General features: G+C 38.0%; 1 protein-coding gene across 1 annotated transcript in view; it reads left to right on the forward strand.

The window, feature by feature from the left end:
* Maob (monoamine oxidase B) overlaps positions 1-22,524 on the forward strand; it is a 103,661-nt gene that overhangs the window by 70,609 nt on the left and 10,528 nt on the right. The window contains 7 exon segments of the mRNA NM_013198.1: positions 1,429-1,533; positions 2,428-2,519; positions 5,412-5,553; positions 6,687-6,836; positions 7,797-7,956; positions 17,613-17,709; positions 19,177-19,230. Of these exon segments, the coding sequence (NP_037330.1) occupies positions 1,429-1,533; positions 2,428-2,519; positions 5,412-5,553; positions 6,687-6,836; positions 7,797-7,956; positions 17,613-17,709; positions 19,177-19,230 (800 nt within the window).

Consider the following 22,524-nt stretch of genomic DNA (forward strand, 5'->3'; position numbering starts at 1 on the left):
TAACACATTCTGTGCAAAGTTGTTGTTCTTGGACAAAGGAGGAAAGTGTTGCAGAGAAGCACCCATCTTGCAAGGCTTCCTGTTTAGAAGATGAATGTAGGAGGAGTAGGCTACTGCCATTGGGTGACCTCTGAGCTGCAGGTCATGGTTTGTCAGTTAACTCTACTCTGGCCTAAAACCTGTCTTTCCTCCTTTTTCCAGGTCAAGCTAAAGAGTTAAACTTGAGGGCGGGTCTCCTTTTGTGAAAAAATTATCTCGTGCTCCCTGTAACTTAAGAAAAAAGAATTAGAACTTGGAAAAGAGGGAATTCTACTAACCGTACTACTCTGAATTTGAATCATGTCTCTTTTCCAAGTGTCTAGCCTACTCTGTAGGCTTTGGCCATGACAATACCCTCCTCTCATTAAGCTACCCTCTCTTTCTTTATCTGACTCATTCTTCTTGAGAACTCAGTCTTTCTGACTCTTGTGACCTATGGAGAAAAAAAATAGACCAAGGTGGTCACAAGAATTAGCATAAAATCTCTTCTCATTTTGCTTCTTGGTTGCCCTGACTATAAAAGCAATACAAGACAAATCTTTGCTGAATGACTCATAGTTACTGGGAAGCTTATTCTGATTCACATGAAAGATGTTGCCATATTGCACAGCCTAACATCTGACCAAGGTTTTTAAATAGACCTAAAAATAGGTTTGATATATGTATCTTTTAACTGCCCTCAGCAAGTTAGGACTCCCAAGTGTGAACTGTACGTTGCCTTATTGTTAATATTTTATGGGGCTGTATTCCTAATTCTTTATGTCAATAGGTTTCTCTTTCTGGTGAGGAGACCTAGCTAGTATCAGAATGCTTTTGAGGGAGACCTGAAGTTTTTCATTTGTCCTCTTTAATTTCAATGACTTCAGAAAACTCCTGTGTATATCTAGACTTCTGACTCCTTGGAAGAGCTTGGCTGGTCTTGTTTTGTGGCTCTTCCTTCACATAACTACACGTGTGGTTTCTTGCTCCTTCTAACTTGTGTTGTGATTATAATTGTGATTTTTAATTCTCTGTCTATCCAATGGCTTCTGATTCTAAGATGTTCACAGGTATTGTTGACTACAGAGATACCTTTGCTTATTCTGTTCTATACTGGATTTAGATTTTATATGATAAGGATCCCAATTTTAGAGACAACCTCTTTACTCTGCTTAACTTGTCACCAAACTTACTTGTATGAAAGAATATTTTAATGTAGATGTCTATGCCAAAACAGTTGAACAGGATTCTATGGATACAGTTGCCAGAAGACTTGAGTGTGTGTTACATATCAGACAGTCACGTGTCAGTAGCTAATATGATTTTGCTCTTTAAAAATTGCCAACTTTTCAGATCTAACAAGATTTACTCTGTGGTAAATGTTTTCTTTTAAATATATTTTTCTCATAGGGAAAATCATATGCCTTCAGGGGCCCATTCCCACCAGTGTGGAATCCAATCACTTACCTAGATTATAACAACCTCTGGAGAACAATGGATGAGATGGGCCAAGAGGTAACACTTCCTAAAGCTGTTTTGACTACATATGTAGTTTTCATTAGTTCTAAGAAGAAAAAAGTGCAATGTATCAGTAATCCCACATGCATAGTATAGTGTCCAGCACATATTATCAATGAATATCAGTGAAATGAATGAATGAATTCATATTTAACTTCTAAAAGAATGAGGGACTGTATCTAAATGGCAGATTGTTATTTATATACACTTGATAAGCAAGTAGAGAAGTATGAAGCCAATAGCCTTCCTGGGATAATTTTTCTAATTTAAAAAACTCTACGACACAGAAGTTTCTTTCTCTAGCACACCCAAATGTGCAGCCCACAAGTCAATAAATACATGGAAAGTTTAACTGAAATCTCTTCTGATTTTGAGACGATTAGCAACAGCTCTTTGATACTAATTAAAGAATTGAATTTATGAGTGACTATTGTTATGTTATCAATTTAATTTCCCTTACCTGTGGGTTCACTTTCTATGGTTGCTTTTATCTATGACCAATTGCATTTGAAAAATATTAAATAGAATATTCTAGAAGCAGATGCCATATTCATATAACTTATTACAATACATTGTTACAAATATTGTTTTATCTTTGTTAATATATTGCTGTATTCAATGTAGCAAATAAATTTTATTGTAGATATATTCATATAAGAAAAATATATTTATTATGAAGGAACATTATTATAAACTGAGTGCTACAGGTCTGAGTGGGAACATTGAGGCACACAGGCATTGAGGTTTATGCTATTTGAGAAACTATTAGGGGTACTTAGAAAAATTAAATTTTAAACTTTTTCTTCTTTGAGTTAGAGATTTACTATTGTTCAAATAATTCACTGAATGGAAAATTGTCTTCTTCTTTCTTCTTTAATGCATCTGACGTAGATTCCCAGTGATGCTCCATGGAAGGCACCCCTTGCTGAAGAGTGGGACTACATGACAATGAAAGAGTTGCTAGATAAGATCTGCTGGACCAAGTAAGCTCTTTCATTGGTCAAAAATATTTATTGTAACAATGCTTCGGGTCTCTTTACATATGCCATTCAACAGGCGTGAGGCAAGGAAGTATCTGCTTCATGTCTAAACCCATACCACTGGCTATATGAATAGTTGAAAGATACTGAAATTAAGTATTCCCCTAAAGATAGATCTATTTTATTCCTTTAGTATAGTTTTGCACCACAACAATGCCATTTTCCTCATAACGTCCTGAGAATGATCTAGAATAAGCTATCTTTTTTATTTAGAATGTTTTAAAGGTCAGTGGTTTAACAGTCTCACTTACCAGCTTGTTGATGTAGGACTAGTTTTGTATTCCTCAACTGGTGGTACAGATAACATAGGCATTTGAAACATCATTTGTGATACAGTGCAAATCTTCACTGTTTTAAACAATGACTTCTGGGTAATTCTACTTATAGAAGAAATGAGTGAGCAGGCCTACTGTCCCAATTAGTGAAAAACCTGTAGTGTTGAAATTAAGCATTTGCAACAGTGAGAGTAGAAAGGATTACAGGGCTTTAAGTTCAAGCCAACTTCAGGCACATGAGTAATAGAACTGGGCACCAAGTGAAAGAGTACTGTCCTGTAATGCTGAATCACATTTCTTAAAAACCTATTTGAGTCTGACGTTGGTTTTCACATTCTGGATGTTAAGGAAAGAAGTGATAGCATTGACCACTTAAAGTAAAAAACAAGATTTTAGACAAATCTGAATCAACAGATGTGCCTGAATAACAAGACAGACTTTTTCATCTTATAATTCATTTAAAGACAGTAGATATGGGGGATGAAGGGCAGAGAGAGAGAGAGAGAGAGAGAGAGAGAGAGAGAGAGAGAGAGGAGAGAGAGAGCGCGCCAAAGGATGGGGTAGAGGTTTTAATATCATGTTGTGGAGGAATATATTGTACTTTAAAAAATAATATTAAACACATAGAAAAACAGTCTTCTATAGATTAGAAACAGTGATATATACAATCCTCCCTCTGAAAATCATATTATTTATTTATAATTTGATTTATAATGGACATCCACTGGCAAATATTTCCTTAAAATGAATGGTACAATATAAATATCTATTACTGTTCTATTGTACATTTTGAATACCTCAAGGCTTTTTATTATTATTATATGTGTTGCATATTATATAACATGACTTTGAATGCACTCCATTCTGAAATGATCATTTGAGCCATGCATTAAACCATTTAAGAACACATATCTATGCAATTAAAAACTTGATATGAGAACATGGTTTATAATAGAATTTATTTTGCTTGTAATAGAATTTTGGTTTTTTATAATTTTTTTTAGATTTCCAATCTACATTTGTTTTAGATCTTCTGTGATGGAAAGCTTTTAATAAATTCAGTTTGATCTTCTGTCCCCAAAGAGCTTTTAGGCACCTTCAAAATGGGACCAGTTTTGTTTCTTTGAGATCATGGAGACCTGTGATTTACTGCCACAGCCTTGACCTCAGCCTCCAGTTAGTGAATACCCTTCATTGTCAACTCACAAAAAGAATGCTGAGATATTTATGTAAACAAGAATTAGAGCATTTTGTAATTATTCCTAAGCAAGATATGCATGAGATCATTTGTTGACTTTAAAGAAAACAACACCCAGAAAAACTAACCTATTCTGATTCAAAGTAAATCACAAGCATTCAAAGACTAATGCTGATCATTCCTCTAGTTGTAATTTATAAAATGTTGTTTGGAAGCACAAAATGTATTTTCAAATGTGATCATAGATATTCAGTTGCCTTTTAGAAAAAGGCACATCAAGTGAAATTTATATTGTCTTTTGGGTGAAAGAAATATGGAAAATATTCATTGCATCTTTTTTATCTTAAGAATTTCCAAAACACATCTGTGTATGTATTTTTATATAGAAATTTAGTATATCGTATATCCTGTTAAAAGTCAAGAAGGCAAAAATTACGACATCTAATTATACCCTTAAATGCTGTAAAGCCCATTTCTTTTCTTACTGAAGCTCCCAGAGTAAATCAAAAAAGGATTATAAATGTACCTGCCTGACACAGAGAAATAGTTGCCCTCCTTCAATTAATCATCATTAGTCTTTCTACAGAAAGAATATTTTTCACATGAGAGACACAGACTACATTCAAATATATTTTATTTTATAATTTGTGATTTCTCATTTTATTATTAGCTATTACTAATTTCTCATTGTGCCTTAATTACAAAATCAAAGGATTCTATATTGCTCAAAAGTAAACCCAAAACTTCAGACATAATGGGCAAGCTGCATCTCTAGATCATAAATTAAATGTTATCATAGGTTTTTAAATAAAATGCAATAGATAGATGGTTGGAGAGATGGCTGAGTAGTTAAGAGTGGTTACTACTCTTGTAAATGATGTGGGTTCAGTTCACAGCACCTACAACAGGTTGCACATGACCATCTTTAACTCCATCTCCAGGAGATCCAGATCCAGCAGCCTTTCTGGCAGCTGTCAGAGCCTGGGCATATGTAGTGCTCAGGACTTCTGGGAGGAGAAAGATAGAGATAGAAATCCAGGTTGATTTCAAAAGTCTTGATTTTAACAACTTAGTGTGTGCTGATACCTTTTACCCAGATAAATACTGAGGGAAGACAAGCAGGTGTGTAGGAACAACTGATAACAGAATATGGCCAACATCATTCTGAATAAGGTGCTTTGTTTAAAGAGGCATAAATACCATATTTCCTAAATCCATGCCCTCATGTTTTATGATATTGAGTTCCAGAAGTTTTCTATATTTTGTTAAATGTAGCCATGGAAACATATGACTTGACTACTCTAGAATCTTAAGAAAACTGTTCTGCATTTGCTAATCGCATTCTTGTTTCTTCCTGAGCAGCTCTACAAAGCAGATTGCCACACTCTTTGTGAACCTATGTGTAACTGCGGAGACCCATGAGGTTTCTGCACTGTGGTTCCTGTGGTATGTGAAGCAGTGTGGGGGTACAACCAGAATCATATCAACAACCAATGGAGGACAGGTACCCACTCTCCTGACACACAACCACTACTACAGAAATCGCTGTTATTCTGCAATCATGAGATGGTGGTGCATGAGACAGATTGTGGTTTGTCATACTTTACTGTGGTATCTTCAAGAAGCTTTCAAAAGGGGCTATATGTTGTCATGTATCCAGTGACCAACATAATTTTAAGACTAGGCTCCTCAGAAAGTTCAAACAAGAAAGATAGAAATGTACTTGAAATTCTAAAGAATACCCCATGCTTTAGGCTGTAACTCAGTGATAAAACACTTCCTTCGTACAAAACAGGCTCTAGATCCATCCCCAGCATTAAGAAAGAAGGAGAGGGCTGGAGAGATGGCTCAGTGGTTAAGAGCTCCGACTGCTCTTCCAGAGGTCCTGAGTTCAATTCCCAGCAACCACATGGTGGCTCACAACCATCTGTAATGGGATCCGATGCCCTTTTCTGGTGTGTCTGAAGACAGTGACAGTGTACTCACTCTACAGTGTACTTACATACGTAAAATAAATAAAAAATCTTTAAAAAAAAGAAAGGAGAAATAAAGAAAAAAGAAAAGAATGGAGTGAAGAATGTTTGGAAAAAAAACCACTCCATATATGAGAATTTATTCTCTCTTTTATTTACTGCATGTTCTTTGAGCATTTTTAAGCCATGCACCCCCATTAGACTATAAACTAGACTGAAGTTTTTAATGTCCTTGGTAATCATGTTCCTTTCCTTCCTCTCCTCTTTACTTATCATCCTCTCCCCCCCCCCCCGCCACTTCTTTGTGAACCTATTTGAAATAGTCTTTAAAAAGCCAATAGGGAAACAATGAGCTATTCAGCAGGTAAAAGAGCCAAAGGATGTAGAAAGTGCCCAAACAACATGGTGACCAGGCAAAATGCAGATAAGGATAATTCTGAGAATGTCCAGCTCAGAAGCCTGTAATTAGAGACAAATTCAAATAGTGATAATAATGTAAGTAACAATGTACCCAATAGCAAGTTATAGGACATTATTATCAACAATAAATTGAAATCTTACAAATTTTAGAGGAAGGATAGCCAGGAAAAAAATTATCCCCTTAGCTGTTTATGTCAATTCCTATATTTCCCATCCATCTTGAGTCCCATTTTCTTCTTTCCAGGAGAGGAAATTTATTGGTGGATCTGGTCAAGTGAGTGAGCGGATAAAGGATATCCTTGGGGACAGAGTGAAGCTGGAGAGGCCGGTGATCCACATTGACCAGACAGGAGAAAATGTTGTTGTGAAAACCCTAAACCATGAAATATATGAGGTAAGCAAGACTTTCAGAGTCAGGGAAAGAGATCAGAGGCCCATGTGTAAGGAAGATTATATGAGGCCAAGGATAGCACACTTCATAGAATCTGTTTGCCAGAGCTAGCTACATTGATCTAAAAGAAAAAAAAAACAAAGCAAAACTATTTGAGAGGAGAGAGAACTGAAAATGTTCTCACTTGATGTGCCAGGATGGTGGAGGGATACCCAGGGAAGCCCCGCCCTCCCAGAGAAGTGGAGTGGGATGGAGGAGGGATTAAGGTGTGATGGGAGACCTGGAGGAGGATATAAAGTGAATGCATAAGTAAATTAATGGGAAAACAAAAAAAGAGAATGTACTCTCTTTAATAGGCCCTTGGGTAATTATAAAACCAAAATTAATGCTTAATAAACATCAATCATGGCTTATGGTCCAGGCATTACTCTGAGAGTTGGGAATTTTCTAACTTTATATTTTCAATTTAGTAAAATATTACAGCTCTAATCCACTATATAGTTAGAATATAAAGTGGTTCCACTAGTGAAAAGTAGTGAGAAGAAATTAAGCAGGAAAGGAGAAGGCATCCCGTAAGGTGTACTGGGCAGATGGACCACAGCCCTTTAAATAAGCTTGTAGCAAAGGCCTTATTGAGATTGGTGAGCCAGATGAAGGAGACGAGTGACTCTGTGGTCTAAATTGGGAGCATGTCTGGATTGACCAAGGAATATAAGGTAGCCAAAAATGGCAAACAAAAGAGATGCTGAGATAAAGCATAAGAGGAAGTTGGATGGAGACATAGCAGGGAAGGCATAGGAGGTTTCAAACAAGGGAGCAGTAATGGATGCTTTGTCTTTTAACTGGGTCCTTCTGGCTTCACTGTTAAGCTATAGAAGGGAGCAAGGGTAGAAAAAGAGAGAGGGTTGAGAAAAACTTTTACTGCAGGCCAATGGTGGCTAATGACATTTACTTTTCTTTCAGGCTAAATATGTGATTAGTGCCATCCCACCTGTTTTGGGCATGAAGATTCACCATAGTCCTCCTCTGCCCATTCTAAGAAACCAGCTGATTACTCGTGTGCCTTTGGGTTCAGTTATTAAGTGCATGGTTTATTATAAAGAACCCTTCTGGAGGAAAAAGGGTAAGTTCATTCTTGACATAAAGACTTACTAGAGAAGGTCCACAAAACTTCATATCAGGATATGTATTTGGATAAATATGTATTAGAATCTGCACAGAAAATTTATGTCCTCTGGTCTTTTTCTTCTGAGTGCTAACATGATGGGTGTGTGACAATACCTCTGACTATTACAGGTTCTAAGTATAATTCTTGCAAATAAAATGTATTGGCACAAACACATTATTATTCCCTGAAATCTGACCCATTCTTCAAATAACTTGATATAAAGTTTATTTAATCCTTTCCCAAGCCCCAGAAGAACATGCTATTTCATTTTGTAATATATTTTTCAAACACATGGATTCAGGAAGACATGGATTAATGAATATGGATGTAGACCAGTGGTTGAATGCTTGCACAGCACGAACAAGATTCTGTTTTATCCCCAGCTACACACACACACACACACACACACACACACACACACACACCACACCACATACACATACACACACACACAGTGGCAATTATGAAAATTTTCAGGTCACTTTTTACTAGTGTCAATATTCTATTTAATTAAATAAGATTCATTTCTTCATCCACATGCACTTATGTTACTTCACCAGTGCATAGGGATGCTCACAAAAGCTTACAACACTGCTTGAAATACTCCTGATGTATTCTGTCCAATACTCATTCCATTAGCGATATGTGGATATGAAACACTAAGATGTAGCTGATAACAGTGAGTTAACAATTACTTTAATACATACCCAAACACATATACGCATACATACATACATGCATACATGCATACATACATACATACATACATACATACATACATACATACATACAAACATACAGCTAGTATCTGCTGCCTTGGACAACATGAAACATATACAATCATTTCTGTTTTTATTTCCTCTGATCATGTCTACTTAACTACCAAGTGAAGCCCAGGAAAGAGTAGCAATCCTTAAGGCTGTGGGAAAAGGGCAGAGTGGAATAGAATGAGGAGAAAGACTGTAGATGTAAGATTTAATATTCCTGTAGACAACTGGGCTAGCTAACATTACAGTTTGCTGTGAGGACAGTGTTTCCTGTATCCAGTCAGCTCTCTGTATCCATGGATTCTGCACCTGCATACCCAGCCAGGTATAGAGACAAAGGAAGAATATTTGGAAAAGAATTATACCTGTTCTGAAGACTTTTTTTCTTATTTCCTAAACCATTCAGTATAAGATCAGTTTATTCAACATCTATATCCTATTAGGTACTTTTAGTAATCTCAAAATGATTTATCATATATAAGAAAATATGTTTACAATATGTGAGGGACTTGTACACCCAAGGATTTTGGTTCCCCTAGGGGTTTGTGGAGCAAATCCTTCTAGATGCTGAAGAACAAACAACTGTTAACCTTTCTCTACCACACTTCAGTCTCTTAACTTCCCACCTTCCAAGGAATCCTGCTTAGTGCTCTTATTGAAGTGGTACATCCAGTTAGCAAGTACTCTACATTGAAAAAGACTCACATTGAAATGTTCTTTTCTTTTGCTCTTTGTATCCAATGGCAGCAGCATAATGGAACCAAGCAAGCATCTTCCTCCTGAAACTCAGGGCATGAATTTTAGGTAGCTGCCTAGAGGAAAGTAGATAAATCATTTAGGATGAGGAATATACACTGCTTTTGTTTTTTTTCTTTTATGTGATTATTAGCTCTTTATTTAATTTTCTCATGCACTATATTTTCATCATTCTCTTTCACCTCATCTAACTCCTACGAATCCTCCCCACCTCCCTACCAAGTTTTTGTTGTTACAAATCAAGAGCTTCTTGAGATAGTTTCTCAGTTTCAAATATGAGCCTGCAATTTCCATGCAATTTCTGATAAAAGTGTAAGTCAAATTCTGGGATCAACAGATGGGAGACCTTTGTGAGCATTCCTGTCTTCTTGCACTCCTGCTAGCTAATACTGTCTTAAGAATTACTTTTGTGGCTGAAAAGATGCCCCATTGGTTAATGCACTAGCTCCTTTTCCAGAGGACCTGAGTTCAATTCCCAGCAACCACATGGTGGCTCAAAACCATCTATAATGAGTTATGGTGCCCTCTTCTGGCATACAGGTGTACTGCACTAGGACACCATTAGAAAAAGAAAAAAGACACAGAAGTTACTTTCTGGACCAGTGAGATGGTGTTGGATTCGTGGGACATATATGGTGGGAAGAGAATCAACTCCCATAAGCTGTTCTCCAATCCACACATCAAAGCATGACACATGATTTTACACACACACACACACACACACACACACACACACACACACACACAAATAAAAAATAATCTCAATAGTTAAAAAGTTATTTTTCAATAAGGAGGAATTATCCCATTTATCCATGGTTCATATTTTTACTATTAATCAAGATCAAGGTTTAATGTTAAACCATGTTATACTTTTTGGTTTATCACTTCCTCTTTAATTTTTTCTATATATGATATAAATATTTTTCTTCTGCAAAGAAATTCTCAAATATATACACAGTGCTGTTAGATGGTGTTTAGAATTGAACCCAGGCTTCACAGAACTTCATTCCAGGTCCCAAATGGGGCCTTTCTATTCCCATTATCTTAAGCACTGGGCTCCAAGTAGTTTTGGCATTTATATAAGTAAATGATTAAACATAAGCTATAATAATATTTTATTCCTAATTACACACAAATACTCGAAAAAGACATATACCATGATAATTGTAAAATATGCAAAGTAAATTTTTTGAAAAGCTGAAATTAAATCCTAAACCCACTTTTGACTTTAGAAAACTTAGGTATATATTACCTACTCCTTTGGTATATGGTTCTGGTCATTATAGCTTTATAATATGTTTTGATATTTGGAGAGACACTATTTCCTTATTTTCCCTTTATTCTCTTCTTAGTAAATTTCAATTGCTCTTCTGTTTGAATGCTATGATCGTTTGATTGAAACTTTTTTCTATATCCTTACACACACACACACACACACACACACATACACACACACGCACGCACACACGCACACACATTGTTTAATCTAATTCCAATTCTTCCTCCATCTCACCACCTATATCTGAAGTATTTTTTCCATTTCTCCCTGATTTCTCACCAAGGATGTTAGTACTTTGGGAGGAATTTATGTAGCATCCTGAATGGCTGTATTGTTTCCAAGAATAGCTCCTTTTGGTTGGTTGGTTCTGCTTTTACCTTCAGTTTTCTTCTTAAAGGAACTTGTTAAATTGTGGGAGTGTCCTTGTGTATACATTTAAAAGAATGATGCGCCACAAAGTTATTGGGACACTGTGTCCCAATACTTCATGTATGTGTACCACGTGTATGTGTTGCTCCCAAAGATGACCGAAAAAGGCATTAGATCCTCTGGGATGGCAATTGCAGATGTTTGTGTGCCACCATTGTGGGTGCCAGGAACTGAACCTGGGTCCTATGCAAGAACAAGTGCTCTGAACTGGATAGTTTTATGTCAATTTGATACACACTGAAGTCATCTGACAAGAAGGGAACCTGAAGAAAATGCTTCCATAACATTGTGCTGTAGGCAAGTCAATAGGTCATTTTCTTAATCAGAAATTGATGGAGGAGGACCTAGTCCATTGTGGGTGTTGGAATGTCTAGGCTGGTGGTCCAGGGTTCTGTAAGAAAGCAGGCTGAGGAAGCCATGGGGAACAAGCCAGTAAGCAGCATTTCTTCACTGCCTTTACATCAATCAGCTCCTGCCTCCAGGATCCTGCCCTGTTTGAGTTCCTGTCCTGACTTCCTTTAATGATGAACAGTAATGTGGAAGTTTAAGCTGAATGAACCCTTTCCTCCCTAAGTTGCTTTCATCATGGTATTTTTCCACAGCGATAGAAATCCTAAGACATGCTCTTATCACTGGACCATCTCCTGCTTCCCACTACTAGATTTGAAATCACAGATTATTATTTTTTTTACCAATGTTCTTCTTTTTTTTTAATTAACTTGAGTATTTCTTATTTACATTTCGAGTGTTATTCCCCTTCCCGGTTTCTGGGCAAACGTCCCCCTAATCCCTCCCCCTCCCCTCCTTTATGGGTGTTCCCCTCCCCATCTTCCCCCCATTGCCACCCTCTCCCCAACAATCTAGTTCACTGGGGGTTCAGTCTTAGCAGGACCCAGGGCTTCCCCTTCCACTGGTGATCTTACTAGAATATTCATTGCTACCTATGAGGTCAGAGTCCAGGGTCAGTCCATGTATAGTCTTTAGGTAGTGGCTTAGTCCCTGGAAGCTCTGGTTGCTTGGCATTGTTGTTCATAAGGGGTCTCAAGCCCCTTCAAGCTCTTCCAGTTCTTTCTCTGATTCCTTCAACGGGGGTCCTGTTCTCAGTTCAGTGGTTTGCTGCTGGCATTCGCCTCTGTATTTGCTGTATTCTGGCTGTGTCTCTCAGGAGCGATCTACATCGGCTCCTGTCGGCCTGCACTTTCTTTGCTTCATCCATCTTGTCTAAATGGATGGCTGTATATGTATGGGCCACATGTGGGGCAGGCTCTGAATGGGTGTTCCTTCTGTGTCTGTTTTAATCTTTGCCTCTCTATTCCCTGCCAAGGGTCTTCTTGTTCCCCTTTTAAAGAAGGAGTGAAGCATTCACATTTTGATCATCCGTCTTGAGTTTCATTTGTTCTAGGCATCTGGGGTAATTCAAGCATTAGGGCTAATAGCCACTTATCAATGAGTGCATACCATGTGTGTTTTTCTGTGATTGGGTTACCTCACTCAGGATGATATTTTCCAGTTCCAACCATTTGCCTACTAATTTCATGAAGTCATTGTTTTTGATAAAAAAAATCACAGATTAACTACAACACAACAATAGCAAAACTAGCCACTTCTATTCCTATCCTGATGCACATGGATAGCTCTATAGCTGAGCTCTAATGTGAATGGGGTTTGCCATTTTTGCACGCCAAGGCATGTGGCATGCCTTACTGTTTTTCTTTCCATTCCTCTGATTTCAACCAGATGGATTTCATACATTACTTGGTTTTCTCTTCTGTGTTGGTTACTACTATTTTGCTAATCTATGAGTTATCTAGATCTTTCCCCTTGACGTACCAAACACTTGTAATTTCTGAATGTTGACTCTGGGCAATTATGTGCAGTATGGATCTCACCACCCAACTGGTGGATTTTCTGACTTTTTAAAATAAGGGCTCTTCAACAGAGGAATGGATACAGAAAATGTGGTACATCTACACAATGGAATATTACTCAGCTATCAAAAACAATGACTTTATGAAATTCGTAGGCAAATGGTTGGAACTGGAAAATATCATCCTGAGTGAGGTAACCCAATCACAGAAAAACACACATGGTATGCACTCATTGATAATTGGCTATTAGCCCAAATGCTTGAATTACCCCAGATGCCTAGAACAAATGAAACTCAAGACGGATGATCAAAATGTGAATGCTTCACTCCTTCTTTAAAAGGGGAACAAGAAGACCCTTGGCAGGGAATAGAGAGGCAAAGATTAAAACAGACACAGAAGGAACACCCATTCAGAGCCTGCCCCACATGTGGCCCATACATATACAGCCATCCATTTAGACAAGATGGATGAAGCAAAGAAAGTGCAGGCCGACAGGAGCCGATGTAGATTGCTCCTGAGAGACACAGCCAGAATATAGCAAATACAGAGGCGAATGCCGGCAGCAAACCACTGAACTGAGAACAGGACCCCCGTTGAAGGAATCAGAGAAAGAACTGGAAGAGCTTGAAGGGGCTCGAGACCCCATATGTACAACAATGCCAAGCAACCAGAGCTTCCAGGGACTAAGCCACTACCTAAGGACTATACATGGACTGACCCTGGACTCTGACCTCATAGGTAGCAATGAATATCCTAGTAAGAGCACCAGTGGAAGGGGAAGCCCTGGGTCCTGCTAAGACTGAACCCCCAGTGAACTATATTGTTGGGGGGAGGGTGGCAATGGGGGGAGGATGGGGAGGGGAACACCCATAAAGGGGGGGGGAGGGATTAGGGGGATGTTTGCCCGGAAACCGGGAAAGGGAATAACACTCGAAATGTAAATAAGAAATACTCAAGTTAATAAAAAAATAAATAAATAAAATAAGGGCTCTTGGTTACAACTATTCCACTACATTGCCTTTGCATTTTGTTTAATTTTGCTTATTTGAAAGTATTTTTCTTTTATTGGTTATTTTTTATTTACATTTAAAATGTTATTCCCTTTGCCAGTTTCCCAGACATAAACCCCCTATCCCATTCCCCTCACCTTCTTCTATAAGGTTGTTCCCCTCCGCATCCACCCCCCATCCCATCCCCCCAACATTCCCCTACACTGGAGATGCAACTTTGTCAGGACCTAGGGCTTGTCCTTCCATTGGTGCCCAACAAGGCCATCCTCTGCAACATATGCAGCTAGGGCCATGGGTCAGTCCATGTACAGTCTTTAATGTTGGTTTAGTCCCTAGGAGCTCTAGTTGTTGTTCTTATAGGGTTGCAAGCCCCTTCAGCTCTTTTAATCCTTTCTCTAATTCCTCCAAAGAGGATCCCATTCTCAGTTCAATGGTTTGCTGCTAGCATTCACCTCCGTATTTGACATGCTCTGGCTGTGCCTCTCGGGATACATCTATCCTGTCAGCTCCTGTCAGCATGCATTTCTTAGCTTCATCAATCTTATCTAGTTTTCATGACTGTGTGTGTGTGTGTGTGTGTGTGTGTGTATATATATATGCCACATGTGGGGCAGGCTCTGAATGACCATTCCTTCAATCTCTGCTCCAAACTTTGCCTTCATATCCCCTCCTATGAATATTTTCCCCCTTTTAAGAAGGAGTGAAGCATCTGCACTTTGGTCATCCTTCTTCTTGAGCTTCCTATGGTCTGTGGATTGTATTTTGGGTGATTCGAGCTTCTGGGCTAATATTCACTTATTAGTGAGTTCATACCATGTGTGTTTTTCTGTGATTGGGTTACCTTACTCAGGATGATGTTTTTTAGTTCAATCCATTTGCCTATGAATTTCCTGAAGTCATTGTTTTTGATAGCTGAGTAGTACTCCACTGTGTAGATATACCACATTTTCTGTATCCATTCCTCTGTTGAAGGGCATCTGCGTTCTTTCCAGCTTTTGGATATTATAAATAAGGCTGCTATGAACATAGTGGAGCATGTGTCTTTGTTTTATGTTGGAGCATCTTTTGGGTATATGCCCAGGAGAGATATAACTGGGTCCTCAGGTAGTGCAATGTCCAATTTTCTGAGGAACCTCCAGACTGATATTCAGAGTGGTTGTACCAGTTTGCAATCCCACCAACAATGGAGGAGTGTTCCTCTTTCTTCACATCCTTGCCAGCATCTGTTGTCATCTGAGTTTTTGATCTTAGCCATTCTGACAGGTGTGAGGTGGAATCTCAGGGTTGTTTTGATTTGCATTTCCTTGATAACTAAGGATGTTGATCATTTCTTTAGGTGCTTCTCAGCCATTCGAAATTCCTCAGTTGAGAATTCTTCGTTTAGCACTGTACCACATTTTTAATAAGGTTATTTGGCTGTCTGGTGTCTAACTTCTTGAGTTCTTTGTATATTTTGGATATTAGCCCTCTATCAAATATAGGATTGGTAAAGATCTTTTCCCAATCTCTTGGTTCCTGTTATGTCCTAATGACAGTGTCCTTTGGCTTACAGAAACTTTGCAGTTTTATGAGGTCTCGTTTGTCGATTCTTGATCTTAAAGCATAAGCCATTGGTGTTCTGTTCAGGAAAATTTCCCCAGTGCCCATATGTTCAAGACTCTACCCCACTTTTTCTTCTATTGTTTGAGTATATCTGGCTTGATATGGCAGTTCTTGATCCACCTGGACTTGAGCTTTTTACAGAGCAATAAAAATGGAACGATTTGCATTATTCTACATGCTGACCTCCATTTGAACAAGCACCAGTTTTTGAAAATGCTATCTTTTTTCCACTGGATAGTTTTAGCGCCTTTGTTAAAGATCAAGTGACCATGGGTGGTACATTCATTTCTGGAGCTTCAATTCTATTCCATTGATCTACCTGCCTGTCTCTGTACCAATAACATACAGGTTCTTATCATGATTGCTCTGTAATATAGCTTGAGGTCAGGGATAGTGATTTCCCCAGAAGTTCTTTTATTGTTGAGGATAGTTTTCACTATCCTGGGTTTTTTGTTATTTGAAATGAATTTGCAAATTTCTCTTTCTATGTCTATGAAGAATTGAGTTGGAATTTTGATGGGGATTGCACTGAATCTGTAGATTACTTTTGGTAAAATGGTCATTTTTGCTACGTTAATCCTGTCAATCCATGAGCATGGGAGGTCTTTCCATCCTCTGAGATCTTTTTCAATTTCTTTCTTCAGAGACTTGGAGTTCTTGTCATACAGGTCTTTCACTTGCTTAGTTACAGTCAAATGAAAGGATTTTAAATTATAGTGACTATTGTGAAGGGTGTCATTTCCACAATTTCTTTCTCAGCCTGTTTACCTTTTGAGTAGAGGAAGGCTACTGATTTGATTGAGTTAATTTTATATCCAGCCACTTTACTGAAATTGTTTATCAGGCTTAGTCGTTCTCTGGTGGCACTTTTGTGGTCACTTAAATATACTATCATATCATCTGTAAATAGTGATATTTTGACTTCTTCCTATCCAACTTGTATCCCTTTGACCTCCTTTTGTTGTCTGATTTCTCTGGCTAGGGCTTCCAGTACTCTATATTCAATAAGTTGAGAATAAGTGGGCAGCATTGTCTACTCCCTGATTTTAGTGGGATTGATTCAAATTTCTCTCCAATTAGTTTGATGTTGGCTACTGGTTTGCTGTATATTGATTTTACTATGTTTAGTTATGGGACTTGAATTCCTGATCTTTCCAGGACTTTTATCATGAAGGGGTGTTGAATTTTGTAAAATGCTTTCTCAGCATCTAATGAAATGATCATGTGGTTTTTTTTTTCCTTTGAGTTTGTTTATATAGTGGTTTATGTTGATGGATTTCCGTATATTAAATGATCCCTGCATCCCTAGGATGAAGTCTACTTGATCATGATGGCTGATGGTTTTAATGTGTTCTTAGATTCGGTTCATGAGAATTTTATTGAGCATTTTAGTGTCAATATTCATAAAGGAAATTGGTCTGAAGTTCTCTTTCTTTATTGGGTCTTTGTGTGGTTTAGGTATAAGCATAATTGTGGCCTCATAGAAGGTATTGGGTAGTGTTCCTTCTGTTTCTGTTTTGTGGAATAGATTGGACAGATTGGTATTAGGTCTTCTATGAAACCCATCTGGTCCTGGGCTTTTTTTGTAGGGGGGAGATATTTAATAACTTCTTCTATTTCTTTAGGAGTTATGGGACTGTTTAGATGGTTTATGTCTAGAAAATTGTCCATTTCCTCTGGATTTTCCAGTTTTGTTAAGTATAGGCTTTTTCTTTTTTCATAGAACCACGGTTACCTAGCCTGTCCTTGACAACCATTCAGTTTGCTTTCATCCACCTAAATTAGATTGGTTTATGTTTGGCCTCCAGATTTCTCAAATTGAAAACTGTTTTTCATTGCAATTGCTGTGAGCAAAATGATTGGGCAATGAGCATGTTCATGTACTTCCCTGTTTTCTAAGATTTCTGTGGAACCATGGTTATTGAAGGAGAGGAAGCTCCAATTGCGTACACATTGGATGATACCAAGCCAGATGGCAGCTGTGCTGCTATAATGGGGTAAGGCACAATTATAGTTTATAGCTGTATTTGCTACTGGCAAGATAATACGATACTATTGATTATGAAATACAAAGCTTTTACAAAACAATTTTTTCTTGATAGTACTATTCTGTAAATCCAGTGATAGGAGTATTATTTATTTATTTATTTATTTATTTATTTATTTTTGGAGCTGAGAACCGAACCCAGGGCCTTGCGCTTACTAGGCAAGCACTCTACCACTGAGCTAAATCCCCAACCTGATAGGAGTATTCTTATTGTTTCTTTTAAATAATAAATATGTATATGTCAAATACAAATAACATTTAATTTTGTTATATTCATTTTTTAGTTCATATTAGTGTATCAGTAGATATGTTTTAGATATATCCTTACGTGATAGACTGATACAAAGAGGAGTATTTTACTAAGATTTCTTATGGAAAGTGTGTGGGCCTCCATGTTGTTTACTATGTTTTCTGTTGTTTTAGATAAGTTCTTAAAACTGGATAACATAAAGAGATGATGTTCATTGTACCTCACAGTTCTGAAAATCTAAGAGCATAAAATTAATATTTACAAGGCTTCTGATAAGGGTCTTGTGCTGCTTGAAAACACAGCAGAGAGGAAGCAAGGACACAGGCAGAGAAGCCAAACTTGTTATTTAAAATAACCCACTCTCCCAAAGAGCAATCCACTGTCATGGAAACCATATTAATCCTTTCAATTCCCCATGATTTAAAATATTCTGAAAGGCCCTACCACTTCTTAACCCTATTATACTGTGAATGGAACTTCAATATGAGTTTTGATGAGCACAACTGTATCTAAATCACAGTAAACATTATGCAAGTGGGTTATTGAGATTTCTTTTCTGAATCCCACTACAAAAAAGTGGAGGCCAGCCTTAGGCACAACTTGCCCCAGGACAGTTGAAGAGTGTTTAGGGACCACGATTTGAGGCAAAGATGTATTTGCCTTGAGGAGGAAGACTTGAGATGACCTACAGAAAGCCAAGGAGAGAACAGCAAGGGCAGAGCAAATGGCGAAGCAGGAAGCAACTGCAGGGCTAGAAATGAGACAGCATCTCAAAGGTTGTGTGTTACAGGGTCATCATGTGGAGACAGAACCAAAGGGCAAAGAAGAACTGGATGGCTCAGACACAGCCTTAACTGAGCATTTGAGACTCTAGTCTCTAGGTCACTAAGCCTGCTGGAGGGCAGTAGAGCTTTCATCATACTAACCTAGAAGAAATCATGGCCAGTAATTTACTTTTACTCCCCTGATTCCCCCAAAGCCAGAAAGTGCTCCTCAGTGTCAAGAATGGGTCATTGAAACAGAGATTGAAATGGATCATTGAAACTGTGAACACTAAGTCAGTATATAAGCGTTCCCTTGCATTGTACACAGGGCATGTGTAACCATAGAAATGCAGTGAAGGAGAAAGTATTAAACGGCTCTCTGTTTCTTGGTTGTATATTTTAGATTTATCCTTGCTCACAAAGCTAGAAAACTGGTACGCCTTACTAAAGAAGAAAGGTAACAAAATCTTCTTTCCTTCTTTCTTCTTTCCCTTTTCTCTTTTTTCTCTCCCTTCCCCATCCCTGTTTCTTCCTTTTATCACTCCCTGCTCTTTTAGTTGATAAGCAGATAGTTTTCTAGAACAAAATACACTCTCAAAAGGGAATGTAGGCTACTCAAGTCATCTCTTTCTTTCCTCTGCCTTTTCTCTCTCAGCCCATTCTTTTCTTCTTTTTACAATATTTGGTTGTCATTTGATATTTATTGACTTTTTCAGCATACAGAGTACATTGTAATATGTATATTGCTAGGGTGATTATGTTAATGATAAAGGTCTTATATGTCACAATGCTTATTACTTAAGAACAAAATATTCAAGTTAATACTTACCGAATTATACACAAGGCATTATGCTAAGAACTATTGAAAGACCCCTGGAGAGGACCTTTCCCTCAGGAGGAGTCCCAAGCGCCCAATGACCGAGCCGAGTCCACTCGGATGCAATCAGCAAGAGGGTTTATTGGAAAACACAGGTACCTGCGGGCACACAGTCTCTTCGGAGGACTTGTGCACCCAGCAGCTCCAGCATGGGGCTTTTATAGGGATTGGGGAAGCAGAAGCAGGCGTACAGAAGCAGATGCATAATTACAGGGATTGGTGGATTCAAACGAGGCACATAGACATGTTCACATATGATTGGCTATTTCACATGATGAGGTAATAAGGTATAGCTACACGCATTGGCAGGTTTGGGGCGTCCTGGATGTCGGGGGCTGGGGGCTTATCTCTTCCTGCCAGGTGGCCTGTGAGTCAGATCCGGTACTCCTGGTCTGTTCTGCATTCCTTTCCTTTTATGGTCTGTTAGTTCTAGCGGCAGGGCGGGGCTGCCTGGACTTGCTTTTCACAGTGTTTAGTCCTGAGGTTGTGAATTTTGAAACATACTCTTTTAACTTCATATTTTTAAACCTTAAATCTGTATAATTTTCCTTTCACTATGAACATTGTGAAAATTTATGTAAGGCAAGAGTTTACCTGTGGAGGAGATTATTAAGTAGACAAATGGCTAGGTTAGGCAGCATTACATAAATGATGCATAGCAATTCCAGATCATAGGTACAGAGATGAATTTCTCTGGAGGCTATCTCTCTTAGCAATTTGTATCCACCACTGCCAAATATGTATGCCTGTACCACAACTGATAGCATATTTAATGACTGAAAGCCCAAATGACTTTACAGTGAATTATTTCAGTCTGCATGGCATGTTCCTCAAAACCCATGCCACCTTGCTGCATGGCCAGAGCTGTGGAGGTCTGACTGGGCCATAGATTTCAAACTGTCCCCACTGGAATATAAGATCCATGAAGGTTAGAAAGTGTGACTCACTCATTGCTGAATCTTCAATGCTCTGAACACATCTTTTTCCAAGTTGTCTTTTTAATCTTGTTAATAGATTAGTGCATCATATACCTTAACAACTACGTCTTTCATGTGGTCAGGATTATTTATTCTAATAGTTTAATAAACAATCTGTCATACACAGAAATAATCCTATTTGAATATATTATTTTTGATTTATCTTTTGTTTAGATTTTATTTTTAATCACATGTGACATGTGTGCATATGCAAATGTGTATGACATGTGTGTATGTGTATGTACTGCACATGTGCACATGTGTGTGAGATAGAGAAAAAGAAAGAGAGACAGAGAGAGTGCATGTACCTTTGGAGGCCAGAAATGTTGCAGACCCTTAGAGCTAAAGTTACAGCAGCTATGAACTGTCCAATGATGATGCTAGGAACCAAAAGTGGGTCCTCCAAAGAACTGAGAGACACACTCTTAACTGCTGATCCATTTCTCCAGTCCTCTAAGTTATGTATTTTTAATTATCCATTCTTCTACTGCTTTTGGGTGATTATAATGAGAGTGGAATAGGATGAGTTGCTGCCTCTTCAGGCTGTTTTCTGACTCATTGTGTAACCAAGACTTGCCTTTAACTCACAATCTTCCTGCCTCCATCTCCAAAGTACTGAAATTACAGGCATGCATCACCTTGTCCATCTCTGGATTCATCTACTATCTGAAAATCTTTTCTTTTCCTGAAGTTTATTTTGATGTAAGAGGTAATGCCATGGAGAGTGGAGGTACTCATGAAGACATACTTCTAACCAAAGACGTATTGATGGCTTCTAGAGGAGGGTTTATCAGTCTTCTTTAAGGATGTAGACTCTGGTAAATTGACTATGGTCTGGTGGATGACTTCATACCCATGAATATATAGATAGTCAAAAATTGATTTGGTTAATTCTGTTTGAAAAAGAGGGGATAGGTAGTGAATATGGAAAGAGCTAAGGAGAGGGTTTGGGGAATGAAAATGATCAAAATATATTGAATACATGGATGAAATTCTCATATAATTAATAGAAATATATTTTTCACAAAGAAGTGAGGGTTCAGCTTTATTTCTTTCCTGGGCAGCCATATTTTTTAATTATCAGTCTCTTCTTCAAGAACTTAAAATGCCCACCTTCCTGAATTCTAACCCTCATTACATACTTCATTCTATTTCTGGAACTAACTGTATATCTTCTCTCTGCCACCATTCCTCTGTTCATGCCATGCTATTACAGAGAAAAAGAGAGGCAGAAGACAGTGAACACTTTTATTATTTTGCTTATAGAAAGAGTTCCTAGGTGGAAAACAGTACTACACTTTAGGAGGATATTTATTTTTATGCATATGGGTGTCTTGCCTGAATGTACCACATGTGTGCCATGCTTGATGCCCTGCTGATGCCAGAAGTGTGTATTGGATGCCCTGCAGTGAACTGCCACGTGGATGCTGAGAATCGAAGTTGGGTCCTCTGTTAAAGTGCCAGTTCTCTTAACCCCTGAAAAACACTCCTGTCTACAAAAACACTACTTTTAAAATGAGTTGCTCAAGCTATAAATCATGTTTAAGATCCCCTTGTGTATTCTTAATCTATAAAGGCCAACATTGAAACAGCTATGCTCATTTATAGAAATATAAATATACCAGTGGCTAGATTTATGTTAGTTGACAAATTGGTTGATTTGTCTCAAGTGACTAATTATAGCAGTTGGCTTCTTCCAATTCTCCCACTAGACTTAAGAGCAAGTATTTACTGAGCACTTATTTATTGCAAACCATCACTGGGCTATGAACTTTATATTGGCAGTTTTTAAATTTGAGAAACCCTTGGAAAGCTTGGGAAATTCACATTACTGTTACCTTCTTTTCTGAGTCAAGAGTCAGAAGCAGAGCCTGAGACTGTCTTTTCTAAGTTGATA

The sequence above is a fragment of the Rattus norvegicus genome, chromosome X (genome assembly GCF_036323735.1).
Source record: "Rattus norvegicus strain BN/NHsdMcwi chromosome X, GRCr8, whole genome shotgun sequence".
Lineage (NCBI taxonomy): Eukaryota > Metazoa > Chordata > Mammalia > Rodentia > Muridae > Rattus > Rattus norvegicus.